Raw genomic sequence first — 13,308 nt, forward strand, 5'->3', positions numbered from 1 at the left:
CCACGGCAAGGAAACAATGAGCTACTGGATAAACAAAGGAACGAAGACGACCAGAAGCAGAGATGGAGCAGAGGACGCATCTTCGAAGGCGACCGTAGCAGGTGAGCTGCCTTTTGGCTGGAGACGGCGACCGTAACTCTGTCTGTGGCGCTTTGTTGTGGGTTCCTGTACTAAATTGCAGAATAGTTGAGGAGCCTGGCTTTACCCTTTTTTTTTTTTGAGAAACATAATATAAACATAGAAGCTTATATACACGCGCATATACTCACCCATATGAACGCACACACGCACATCCTATCTCTATGAGCATCTTTCGAAGATTGAGCCGGCGGATTAGATCTTGAAACTGACGAAATTACCACATGCGCCTCGCTGTCAACGGGAACGTCGTCTCCCGCTGAATAAATATTTCACCTTTATAAGATACAGATGTCAAACCTAAGGTTTGAACTCTGGTGGGCTGGGGGTACAACCACCCTCCTAACTACCTAACCTGAGGTTGGTTTTCGCATGGCTTACCATTCGTTCGGATATATTTAGTGCATATTACTCCCTCTATATTGGTTTATTAGACTAATGGGTATTTTGAGAAAAAAATTAAGCATTTGTTTGACCAACAAAATATGCAATATACGCCACCAAAATTACACCATTAAATTCGTATTTAAATGAAGTTTTCAATGATATAACTTTCGCTATACATATTTTATATTTTGATAACTAAATTAATGGGAAGTTTTTTCTCGAGATACGTATTAGCCTAACAAACCAGCACTGAGAAAGTGCTATATATCGTAGTAGTAATATCATAAAATAGTGTTATATGCATTATACTAGTGTATGATACTTTCTATTGTAAATAGTCTAATACTATCATATACTCCACTCAATTATTACCATACAATAGCAGAGTAACATCTACTAGGTGACTGACATACAGCTGGATGTAGAAGTCTACTGTCAGTGTGCCACTCCAAATTCCTCGAATAAAGCAACTACTCGCATTGAGATACACCTAAAACACACGAGTTTGTAGTTTCTTCATCTAACGCACTAAATTATTGTCATACAGTACAATATAGTATTAGGGTAACAGCTATGTGACGGCCACAATTGGATATAAAATGTCTACATTAGGTGGCACACTATGAATTCCTTGTATATGTAGTCTCCCAAACTCAATTATTGTCCTAGAATAGAGATGGGTGATGCAATGAGCCGCGTACATTTTCAATTAATAGCTCTTTAGAAAATTATAACACATCATCAAGGCGAAACATGCACTTGAGGCGTATACATTTCTTGTGTTCCGTGTCACCGTCGCCGGCAGAAAAATTAGTCACAATTAGTTCTAACAAATTATTTTCTCTTTTTTATGTGGCATGTGCTTCCATAAATTTTCAAGGCTGAAACGATTTCTTGAGTGAAACACAAAAACGGCTAAGGTTAAACATAAATTAGGGGTAGGATGACTGATATTAACGATACCTTTTTTTGGGATTTACACTGTTTCGAGGCTTAGGAGTATGAAAGCAACAAGCTCTTTTCTATTTAGATTGTACTTTTCACGTTAATTATATACAAAATTAATTTCATTGAAAATGTAAAATCCCATTACATTACAATCAATGGAGGATCTATCAACTATTCTTTTTGTGCTACTCAATTTCTTTTGTTTTCCACTATGAATCGCTTCAAAAATAAAACAAATGCTTTGATTTTTCTAAATGCAACAATTCAAAATCTAAAATTAGGAGAACACTTAATTAGGAAAATTACAGCATGATACGAAACTATTATGAATCATTGAGATATAATAATAATTTCTCATTATTATTTGCCTCTAGAGCACTATCTCCAACAGCTACCACACGGTGCCAGACAACGCCATCGTCCTATTCTCGTCCGACGTGATGCATCCATTGCAGAGGCACTGTAGCACCATGCCGCCGAGACTCGATGTCTTTAACACGGTAGATGAACACCGCTCCACGACCTGACCCTCAAGCTAGTGCATGTTCCAAAACGATGTCCCGGAGAGGGAGAACGACACCTAAATGTGTCGCCATGGTCCGATCCGGGAGCCCAGATCTAGGGGTTGACCCGGAACATCTGGGAGGGGTGGGGGATGCAGCCACGGCACCTTCAACAAGGTAACGACACCCACGAGCGTGGCCACCGCCAGTCCATAGAACATGGCTCTCCTTCTAGATGCACCATGAGCAGTAGAAGGACGCGGAAGAAGCCGCTCGACCGGAGGCCGGTCTGCACCACCCGGTAGATCCATCCCCGCCTCTTCATTGGGATCCATCCTGCGCTGTAGCCCCAAAGGAGTCGTCGACGTGGGGGAGGGGGGTCACACTGCTGAAGGAGGTTGAACACATGAGACCGACTTACCACCAATCAGTGACACCTCCTGCTTTCCACTTGTGTCGCCCAAGAGACGACCCTCCTCCGCGCGTTGGGAGCCTCTGTTTGGCACCTCTCCTCCCTCTCTCTTTAGTTTTCTCTCCCGGGTGCGGCTCCCCAAAGGGCTACACACAGAGGGAGAAAACTTCACCGGCTAAGCGGGAGCATTGCCGGGATCCGGATCTAGAAGATCTACTTCCACAACTATGCTGGATCGGAGACGGGAGCGTCGCTGAGAACCATACGTGTGTGAAACCTACGAGGTGTTGCACCTGTGGCACTTGATGTCGTACGACAAGGAGTGAACTCGACCCTAAGGTCGGCGACGGGTAGTTTACATCATCCAAGTTCTAGCGGAACGTTATCCGCTTTTGGTCTTCAAGGGTACGTCACTGAAACTCAATTAGAGTATTGCTAATAGATAGATCTTGGGCATTAGGGTTTACGCTAGTTAGATTTTTGTTTTGTTTTTTGGGTACGAATTCCAACAGCGCCATGGATGGCAGTCTGGCAAGATCAATGCATGGATCCATGTCCTGGAGATGGGTTAGCGGAAGACGGCGGCGGCGACTTCTCGGGCGTGTGCTCAGTTTTTCGATGATGTGTGTAGGTGTGATATCCGGGCCCCAACATGGCCACCCCCTTCATCAGTTCATCTAGCTTGTAGGTGTTGTGACATTAGTCGTTAGTTAGGCGGATTCGGGTTGATCTACATATTCTCTTTGTAAGGCTACCTTGAATAATAAATAAAGAAGGTTGTATACATCATTTTAATGCAGAGCTAGGGTAGGGCCTGCAGGTTGATTGAGACATAAGGATTTTTCAGTCGCCTAATGATTAGCAAATCCTATTTTTTTTATGGGGACGTCTAGATCTCAGTCGACTGGGATTTAGTTAAGTCTCAGTCAACGCTTGATCAACAAAGGGTGACTTGTTTTCGTTTCATGTGTTACCTTTCTTTCTTCGTCGAAGCCTTTTATTATTTCTTAGCCGAACTCGTATGAGCAGTTTACTTGGGCTCCGCGAGAAAGTCGGCCTGTTAGCTGCGCCCTGCGTGCCAGTGTTTTGGGCTTGCTACTAAATCTATACACATACTATTTGAGGCCTACCTGTTTGACAGAAGTAAAGCATAGAAAACTCCACGTGTGGTCGTGTGGTCAGAAGTAAATTGGGACGCGTGGTCGTGTTATTTCTAGTGAACCAACGACAATTGTGTTCCATTTGCAACTCCCGTGCTAGCAAATATCAGGACACAAAAGTAATAATTATGTTATATTTTCTGAGTTACGATCAATTTGTAACTGAAAAATATCAGTTGCAATCCACTTGCAATTGAAGAATTTTATTTGCAGCTCATTTGCAACTTGCATGCTAGCATGCAATTTGCAATTGAAAATTTCAGTTGCAACGCACTTGCAACTCACACACTAGCACAAACCACCACGCAAGTGAAATGGACAAGAGTATCTTTTTTCTTAGTTCCAACTCACTTGCAACTATAAAAAATACCTCAGTTGCAACCAACTTGTAACAGGAAAAACCTCAGTTGCAACCCACTTGCATTAAAAAAAAGCCTGAGTTCGGAAACACTTGCAACTTGAAAATCTCAGTTACAACCCGCTTGTAACTAGATTGAGCTCTAACTTGGTATAGTGTGCACACCAAGTGTAAACCTAGACTTAGTTGCACAAGTGTAAACTAGAAGAACCTCAATTACAACCCATGTGCAACCAGAGAAAATTTATGTTGCAAAGGATGCAACTGAAAAACTACAACGACAACTAATGTGTAACTGAAAAATTAAAGTTGCAACCAATATGCAACTAGGAAAACTACAACTGTAACTGAAAAACTAAAGTTGCAACCAATATACAACTAGAAAATCTCAGTTTCAACCAACGTGCAACTGAAAAAACCCAGTTTCAATCAACGTGCAACTAGAAAAATTGAAGCTTCAGTTTTTGTGCAACTAGCAAACAATCTCAGTTACAACCCATGTGCAACTTAGGAAATCGCAGTTATAACCCACGTGCAACTAGAAAAATAGTTACATGCAACTAGAAAAATCATAGTTACAATATGTTCAACCAAAAAAACATGTGCATGCAGCCAAAATATTACCTAGTCAGTGACTACAAATACGCAACGATAAGAAACCATCACACAAGGCTGCTGCTAGCCAAAGGGCACACCCCAGCACGCCAAAACCATCGCACAACTACACAAGGCATCTGGCAAAAAAAAAAACAGAAAAGAGACATACAAAGACAGCCCAAAGGGCCACACCGCACCACGCATGCAGTCCATGACACGCTCGTGCAACCCGGAACACACAAAAGCACTACACACACGGCGCTAGCGCGTGACGCACACGCTGGGCCTAACACACATCCGACAAAGAAAACGCAAATCTTAATGTAACGTATCCTACGGCAACGAGCGTGACTGAGACTTAATAAAAATCAGGCGCCTGATTTCTAGCAAAACCGTTTTTTTATCTGGACAAGTTGCTGGGGCACATATGCATGTGGATCGATTCTGCACTTAGCTGTCAACATATGCATTATTTGGTGATGTGCAAAAGTTGAATATATTTTGTGCCAAATGTGTGCAGACGCAATTATTTGTCTTTTATGGATGACATGGCATTTGCCATTTGTACAAAAAATATTCTGTCAGTGACAATTCACACATTGCAAAGTACATATGGGCTGAGTCGTACATAGAGTCTCGGCGAGGTTGCGTTAAACTGAAAATGACATGTAACGAGACACAAGAAACCTGAATATGGCTATGAGTCAATACTCAATCGTCAGAAATTGTCGTCGGGAAGTTCATCCACCCACCCACCGCGCTTCCTGAACATAGAGAGAGATCGGCGTAGCAGAGAGGAAGTCATAGGCATACATATGTAACTGAAGGTGCGTCCTTTTCTTCTCCAGGCGCTCGCCCTGGCCGCGAAGACATGGAGGGGGCTTTGGTGACCGCAGCCACGGGGGTTTTGGGGCCCGTCATAGCGAAGCTGGCTCATCTGCTAGGCACTGAGTACAAGCTTCGTCACCGGACGCGGAGCGACATCAACCTCATCAAGTCCAAGTGCAAGTCGATGCACTCTCTCCTTGTGATGATATGGGAGAGGGAGGATCTTGATGAGGAATCCAGGAAGCTGAAGATGGAAGCATTGGATCTTGCTGACGACATGGAGGACGCTACGGACGACTTCATACTTGGTATGGAGCGTAGCGTTAGCAACAAGCACTTGATTCAGAAGAAGATCAACAAAAGACCTTTCCAAGATTTGAAGAAAAGAGCAACGGATGTGTCACGAAGGTGCCGCCGCAAGTGGAAGCGGATGACTGCTCAGCCCATCTGCAGCATGTTTTCCTTGAAAAAAGCCCAAGGCTCTGCTCCTATAGCTCCTTATGTCCGCAGGGATGCATCACAGCTCGTGGGTATGGTTACACCGAAGGGCAATCTGATTCGTTACCTGTTACCAGATCAGTTCGAGCCGCAGTTCCGAATGGCATCCATTGCTGGAATGGCAGGGATGGGGAAAACAACCCTTGCCCGCCTTGTGTATGAGGAGATTCAAGACAAGTTCCAGGCCCGGGCTTTTGTCTCAGTCACTCCCGGTGGTAACATGAAAAAGCTGCTCACAAATATTCTCCAACAAGTAGCACCTGACAGTAACAGTACTGCATCATTTCTTGACACCAAAGCCGCTGCAGAAGAACATCTTGTTGGCAGAATATCTGACTTCCTCAAAGACAGGAGGTACGCAAATTTATATATTCAACTCGATTTTATTTTTCTGTGTGCGCACAGTGAGGGTCCGGGTTACAAATTTTAGATTAAGAAAACGTAATTTCAAAATAAGTTTGGTCAAACCTTTTGAAATTTGAAAAACATTCTTCAGAATCTCCTTCCCTAGCAGAGCCTTTTCTAGTGTGCAACGTGAGATTGATCTAGCATGTTCGTACAAAAAATGATCTTTCCTTAGGAGAGTAGGCTTGGTCGACGGTGATCATAGGATTGGCACAAACCGCAAAAAGGATTTAGAAACTGTAACATCATGGCCCCAGGGTTTTATTGGATTGATAGATCATTCACATAAACAAAATGCATCATTTTCCAGAAACTCATTTCCAAAGAACCTCATCCGGTTGTGTACGAGTGAGGATAAAGTGCGTGGAAGAGACTACTACTGGCATGTGGGGCCAGGGGTAACGATTTATAGAAATTGTCCTGAGTCGGCATACACATAGGCCGGGTTGCATGGCCGGTCACTCTCTTTCTCTCATGTGTCTGATGCATTCTTATTAGAATAATCAATGGTGTAAATGCGGATTATGTTTTTTACAGTCTTTTGAATAACCAACAAAAAAACTAAGAGTGCCTAGCAATTTATGGAAGCTAACAATCTGTCTTTTCAACTTCGGTAGATACCTAGTAATGATTGATGACATCTGGCATTGTGGAGAATGGGAAACGATCAGGAAGTGTTTTCCGGAGAATGATCTTGGCAGTAGAATTGTCACGACCAGTCGTATTGATTCTGTAGCCCAAAAGTGGCGGGATGATACTAATGCCTTGGTCCACGAAGTGGGTTCTCAATGGGATGCACCTGATAAATCAACGTGGGATGAGAAAAGATCGTTCTACGTTGCATTTGGTGATCATCCTTTTGTGCACGTGTGTGGGGGTATGCCTTTGGCAATACATTGTATGTTGTCAGCCAAGCTAAAGGAGCGAGAGAAACAAGGGCTCAATGCGACGGACCGTGATTTAAGTGATACGATTGTGAAGCAAGTTATACAAAAAGGAATTCATAACACACCGGGGCTTGAGCCACTGGTAGAGAGCTTGCAGCTTGACTATGATAATCTTACTGATCATAGGTTGAAGACTTGCTTGTTGTACTGCAGTATGTACCCTGAGGATCACAATTTGGAAATTCAGTACGTGATCCGGCGGTGGGTTGCTGAAAGATTTGTGTATAAAGAGGAAGAAGCAAAAGTTTTGTTTGAAGACCTTGTCAACCGGCGATTGTTGATTTTGATGGAAAGAAATACAAAATGTGACAAGTACTACTACAGACTGCACCCCATGATGCGAAATTTCCTGAGATGGAAATCGCGCGAAGATAATTTCATTACTTGGAGTTCGGACTTACAACCCTCAGATACCAGTAGAATCCGTCGTCTTTTCGTGGACAATCTGCCATGCATGCATGATGGAGGGGAGCAAGTGGTTCCCTTGTGTGGATTCGAATTGTCTCATATTCGGAGCCTTGTTGTTTTGGGGTGTGCCGAGAGAGTCCCCTTTCAGAGGATGGAACGGCTGCGAGTGCTGGATGTTGCAGGGATCTCGGATCTGCGGGACCATCATCTGAAGAAGAATGTGTGCGGTCTCGTCCGTCTGCGGCACCTGTTGGGCCTCAATGGTGACGGCATCACCGAGATCCCTCCAGAAATAGCGAGGCTGCAACGTTTGGAGACGTTGGAGGTGTTCAGAACAAAGATCAAGTGTGTACCCGGTGTGATTGCAAACCTGGAGCAGTTGATGACTCTGGCTGTGCCTCGCAACGGAAATCTGGTAGAGCTCCCTAGGGAGATAGGGGGTTTGCAGCAATTGAGGTCCCTGGACACGAGTGAAACAGAGATTAGGGAGCTGCCCAAGGATATTGGGAAACTGCAACGCTTGGAGCAACTACTCTCGAGTGAAACCCAATGGCTTGATAAGATACCAAGGGGGCTCTGGAGGCTGAAGGAACTCAAGGTTCTGAAATTAGATGGCACCACAGTCAGTGTACCCTTGGAAGCTTGTCGGGTTCTAAAATTGGTGGGTGTGGGAATACCCGAGTGCATCCACCAAGCTTGGAAGAGAGATCTGATGTCTTCTCTAGCTGGGGAGATGCTATCCTTCGAAACGTCTTGTTCGGAGGAGCTGTTCGAAGGGGGGCTAGTCGTTGGCGCAAAAAACATGCACATCCCAGGTTGGATCAGAGAGCACTTCAATGACCTTGCTGTGTTGGATATCAGGATCTGCATCCTAGATGAGGGGGGACTAAAGATTCTACGAGAGATGCCCAATCTGCGGAGCCTCACTCTAAGATTCGAAGTTGTCCCAAGAAATGCGATAGCCATCAGCGGTGAAGGGTTTGCAAAGCTCGATTACCTCCTTGTTGACAGCCGAGTACCACGTATTACCTTCCAGGAAGGAGCAATGCCAAACCTGGAAATTATTTACTTCCAGTTCCAGTTCTACACGGGCCCAGTGACTACAAAGCCGATGGGAATCAAGCACCTCAGGAGTCTCAGTGAGGTTTACTTTGGTTGCAGTAAGTGGTATCGAGCGGAGAGCATCCCTTGCATCAGTGCCACCATTAATGTCGTCAGCAAAGAAGTCCGGGAGCATCCAAACATAATCTACTTCAGCGGCTTTGGTGACAATGGGGAATGGTGCACTGAATTTTCTGGCGCCGAATCGATTGGCGAGGATGATTACAGCAAGGAGAAGGGTGAGTTTGAGGAGGATTGCAGCGATGAGAATTGCGAGATTGAGGAGGAGAACAGCGAAGCGAATTCTCAAGATACGGATGATGATTGCAGCACTGGGACAAGCGAGGTTAACAAAGAGAGCAGCGGCGGGGTGCGTGAGATCGTGGAGAACGGCAGGGTGGAACCAAAAAGGAGATGGAGGAGGATAGCCAGGCCAAATTGACCATCCTGCCGAGCATGGGCGGTAATCTATATATGTGGGAGTTTATCATGCTTCTTATTTATGCAAGGACTATTTTTTAACACTCTTCTTCTTTGCCTTTCATTTCTTACTGTGGCAGATTATTCTCATTACACCTTGAATCTAAAAGAGAGGAGCAGCACTTGTTAAAACTTTCACGTATTCTGCGAATCTTCAACTACAACAATGTTTTTTCTTCTTCTTACTGCTTTAGGATATCGATAAGCTGAATCTGCAGTTTATCGACTTTCACGTTTTCTGCAAATGTCCAGGAAGCTATATGCTGGGGTTCTGTTTGTCTGTCCACTTCATGTTTTCAAGTTCTTTCTCCAGCCATGCACCAACTCCAGTCACGCTGACTGCCAAGGTGAAGGACTTGGAGGAGAGCTGCCGCAACGCATCTTATGGCTGCTCCCGCTGCATCCACTTCCTGCAAAAGGCGAGCCCCATGCCTTCTTTGCTCCGTTTTTGCCTTTCTATTTGTTGTGTTCTTCTCTCTTTTCTTTACTGTACTTGGTGCTGTAAAATATTTATGAGTATTTTTTCCTTCCGACGTGTTGGATTTTAGGATGAATTAGTACTTTGTATGGTCAAATTAGTCCATGCCGCCATAGTACGGAATTGGCAAGAATTACTGAAATAGATGAATAACATATTTTTGAAACAAAACTGTATACAATGATATGCAACGAGACTATTCTTCAAATGAGCACAACTATTCTGCAACTGTATAGAATAATTGCAGTGTATGGGTTCTGGTAGGTTGAATCTTTCTTTTGTTCCTGGTGATGCCTTACATCACAGGTTGCAAAATTCCATTGTCAAACTTTAATGCTGGGTTGGACCATAAGTAGGTTATTGGCTTTGTTTTTCTGTTCTAGCTCATAACCGGTTGCTGATTATTACTTTTTTGCAGAGAATCATGTTTGCCTTGTTTTTTTAGTGTCAGAAATTGTTTCCAGTTCAGTGTGTTTGTAACAAAAAAGAAAATATGTTTGTTTTAAAAAAAAAATTTAATATGATTCCCTTGGGCCAGCATTCGTGCCACGTTAAGGGAAGTGGTTTCAGTTGGTTCCACGCAATCTTTCAGAAACCATTCCATTCCATATGAGAAATTTCATACAAATACCTTTCTTTGAAGGTGGAGCATTGTCAATAGTTGCTACCAGAGGTCTTTTGAGTTTTGAGTTCCCAGCATCATCTTTGCTGAATTCTTTACCATTTCTTCGTTCATGGAGACTTGGGAACATTGCCCAAAGGATCAGTCATCTCTTGAGCTTCGTACAGCAAAGCCGCATCCATGTGAGTAAACCATGGCAATAAAGGAAAATTTCAGTCTATAATTTTTCAGGTTATAACATAAGGCAGAAAGTCACTGATAGAACTGGAAAACTACAGATATTCCATCAACCAATTAGATGATACAAGGTGCTATGTTGACTGCATTTTCTAACAGCTTGCTAGGGTTTGAAAAGATTCTGAGTGATGAGATGTTTCATATTTGCAACTAGCTAGCACTGGGAAGGCATATATCATTCCTCAAATAGGATAGGACCTATCCCTCCAGCAATTGCAATTTGGTACAATGCTGATCACAATAAGCACATCATAGCCTATAAATCTCAATTATTGCTATATGGAGTATCACTGGGATAAGCAATTCACTACCCCTTGAAACAGCAATGCACTAAAAGCTGGGCAACCATGTTACCATAGAAACATCTTAAACTACGCTAATCCTCATGTCCATAGACTAGGGGCCAGAGCAACAAAGGACATATGGAAAAAACGGCAGACACAAAATAACACTAAATTAATTGGGATTTACATTCCTCAGTCCATACATCGGCACGCTTTAGCAAGCAAGCAGCTTATAGGAATATAACTCTGACCTGTTATTGAGGTCCGAGGACATGGCTGGCACATTCGAAGGCGTTGATGAAGTTCCCTTTGTGATAGCCTTAAACCCACTGTCTAACAACTGCTGCGCCTGTTTTCTACTCTTCCCCTCCTTCCTCCTCACTAGCATTCCACAGCAGATGATCCTGGTGCTCATTCCAGGACACGGGGGTGAAGAAGTCAACAACTGGGATCAATTGGCGGAAGCCATTCTTACCGCACACCTTCCTCACCCGTTGGGACAGTAGCTCGATTGTGAAGAGGCCAACAACCGTGTCAACGAAAATGACATCTGCTCCCTCAGCAAAGCCCAACACGAACAGACTACTTGTTGCATTCACGAGAGCTTTAACTGGGAGCAAATTTCCCAGGTCGATAACGCGGCTCAGTACCCATTGTCCATCAGTGTTGTCGCTCGCCTCCCTTGACCACAACTTGAGGTGTGAATCCAAGTCTTGGATAACTCCCAACCCTCCATCCTCTGCCAGCATGAGGCTAAATATCTCTCGATAGTCTGGTGTGTCCGGTGTGTCGATAAGAGCCAGTTCATTCCTTTGAAAGTTATACTCGAGGATCGCCATGCTGTTGGACATGAAGTACACCACGAGAGACCTCCCAACGAGCACGCAGGTGAAATCTCCGAAGTCCATCCCGAACTCGCAGTGCATCGGGGTCAGCTCGCCCCAGGTTCCAGTCTCCGACGAGTACACACACCCCGACGTGACATACTCCTCGTGGTCGTCATTGTGTGGATCGACGGTGAAGACGAAGGCCACGCCGAAGGGCCCCCCGTGGCAGCCGTGGTGGTCGCACCCAGCCGCCGCGCAGAACACGGCCGCGCTCGGGTACATCAGTATGTGCTCGTCCATGTTCCCGAACGCCGCGGGCACCGGCACGCGCTGCTGAGCGCCCGTGACAGGCTCCCACACGAGGAGTCCCCTGGTTTCGCAGATCTTGGGCTCGGTGACGAAGAAGGCGCGGCCGTGGCGGCAGTCGAGGGCCCGCCATATCCGGCGGTCCGGAGCGGCCAGGGAGAAGGCTGAGGCGGTGGTGGGAACGAAGTTGGGGATACGCTTGTCACTCCAGTCGTGGAGGAAGCCGAGCACGGGGGCTGTGCCGTGGAGCTCGGGGAGGCGGCGGCGGAAGCTGGGGTGGGAGACGGCGCGGCTCCAGGTCTTGCAGACGAGGGAGGCGCGGAGGAGGAAGGCTGGGTCGTCCGGCGGGAGGCGGAGGAGGATCTCTTCGACGAGCTCGTCCGGGAGCACCGGCGGCGCGGCCATGGTGCTCGCTGGGTCTGGGTGCGGCCGTGCAGGCGAGGGAAGAAACTGGATTGGATCGGTTCGGCAGAATCTTGAGTCGTGCTCCGAGAGGTCTCCAAAGGCCTATTGGCGGACGCCCGAAAGGAAAAAATGCGCCTAGCCTTCAAAACCGTTTTAGTTCCAGCGTGGTAAAGTAAAAAAACTGTTCATTGGCTCAGCACATAGAAGGCAGCTTGGAACTTGGAAGCGCCTGATGGAAGGCGTTGCTCAGCCCATTTCTTCCCACTACCTCGCCTCTCGCCTACACAAGACCTCTTCCACCCCCGCCAAATCGCCGCCGCCATCCATCCTCTCAATATTGATAATTCAACGTCCTCTACACCAACCTTCAGTCATTGTTCGCTGCCTTGGTTGTCCTTCTCGCCGACCCTCTCGACTCGCAGCGAACTCACATCCCAGCTTGCAGGCAAGGTGCTCGACCCTTTGTCATTGCTAGATTTTGTTGCTCTCGTCGGCGTTCGGTCGATTGATTGAACGGTTGTTCCATCCATAGGCTATGGATATCAATGTAGATATGATGATGCATGCTTTTCTGAAAGTGGAAGCCCATGATGTCGTCGATGAAGAAGAGTGGTTGGAAATCCTTGATTATCTTCTACAATTGCAAGCGGTCGACCTGAACAATGCCGGTCCTAGTCTTGGAGGCTCGAAGTTTGGGAGAAGGAAGAGGAAGGAAATGCGGCAGATGGAGGGTCACCACATCTTGTACCCGAAAGGAATTTCAACATCGATTTAGGATGTTGGTGCACGGTGTTAGAGCGTACGGTACCTACTTTGTGACGAAGAAAGACTTTGTCTTAGTTCTCGATTTTTCATGAATTCAAAAATGCACTACTATGATGAGGATGCTTGCATATGCGAGGTGAGGTGATGCATGCTTGTGTTTCTTAGAGCACATCAAATTTTATTCAAGATCATGCAAAATATGATCATCAATTGT

The 13,308-nt window shown here is 45.4% G+C and overlaps 2 protein-coding genes across 2 annotated transcripts; one reads left to right on the forward strand and one right to left on the reverse strand.

Moving 5' to 3' along the window:
- Positions 1 to 5,247: 5,247 nt before the first annotated feature.
- Positions 5,248 to 9,132, forward strand: LOC124680346 (disease resistance protein PIK5-NP-like). The gene is made up of 2 exons (XM_047215416.1): positions 5,248 to 6,183; positions 6,852 to 9,132. Exons 1-2 carry the CDS (start codon positions 5,375 to 5,377, stop codon positions 9,130 to 9,132), a joined length of 3,090 nt encoding a protein of 1,029 aa, XP_047071372.1. The 5' UTR covers positions 5,248 to 5,374.
- Positions 9,133 to 11,147: 2,015 nt separating this feature from the next.
- LOC124680347 lies at positions 11,148 to 12,329 on the reverse strand. The gene has a single exon (XM_047215417.1). It carries the CDS (start codon positions 12,327 to 12,329, stop codon positions 11,148 to 11,150), a length of 1,182 nt encoding a protein of 393 aa, XP_047071373.1.
- Positions 12,330 to 13,308: the final 979 nt, after the last annotated feature.

Source organism: Lolium rigidum, unplaced genomic scaffold, assembly GCF_022539505.1.
Source record: "Lolium rigidum isolate FL_2022 unplaced genomic scaffold, APGP_CSIRO_Lrig_0.1 contig_13061_1, whole genome shotgun sequence".
NCBI lineage: Eukaryota > Viridiplantae > Streptophyta > Magnoliopsida > Poales > Poaceae > Lolium > Lolium rigidum.

Excerpts from the sequence above, each read along its gene's own strand:
- LOC124680346 (XM_047215416.1), top strand. The coding sequence starts at position 5,375 with ATGGAGGGGGCTTTGGTGACCGCAGCCACGGGGGTTTTGGGGCCCGTC. Across the intron at positions 6,184-6,851 it reads GACTTCCTCAAAGACAGGAG|ATACCTAGTAATGATTGATG; the intron begins GTACGCAAATTT and ends CAACTTCGGTAG.
- LOC124680347 (XM_047215417.1), bottom strand. The coding sequence starts at position 12,329 with ATGGCCGCGCCGCCGGTGCTCCCGGACGAGCTCGTCGAAGAGATCCTC.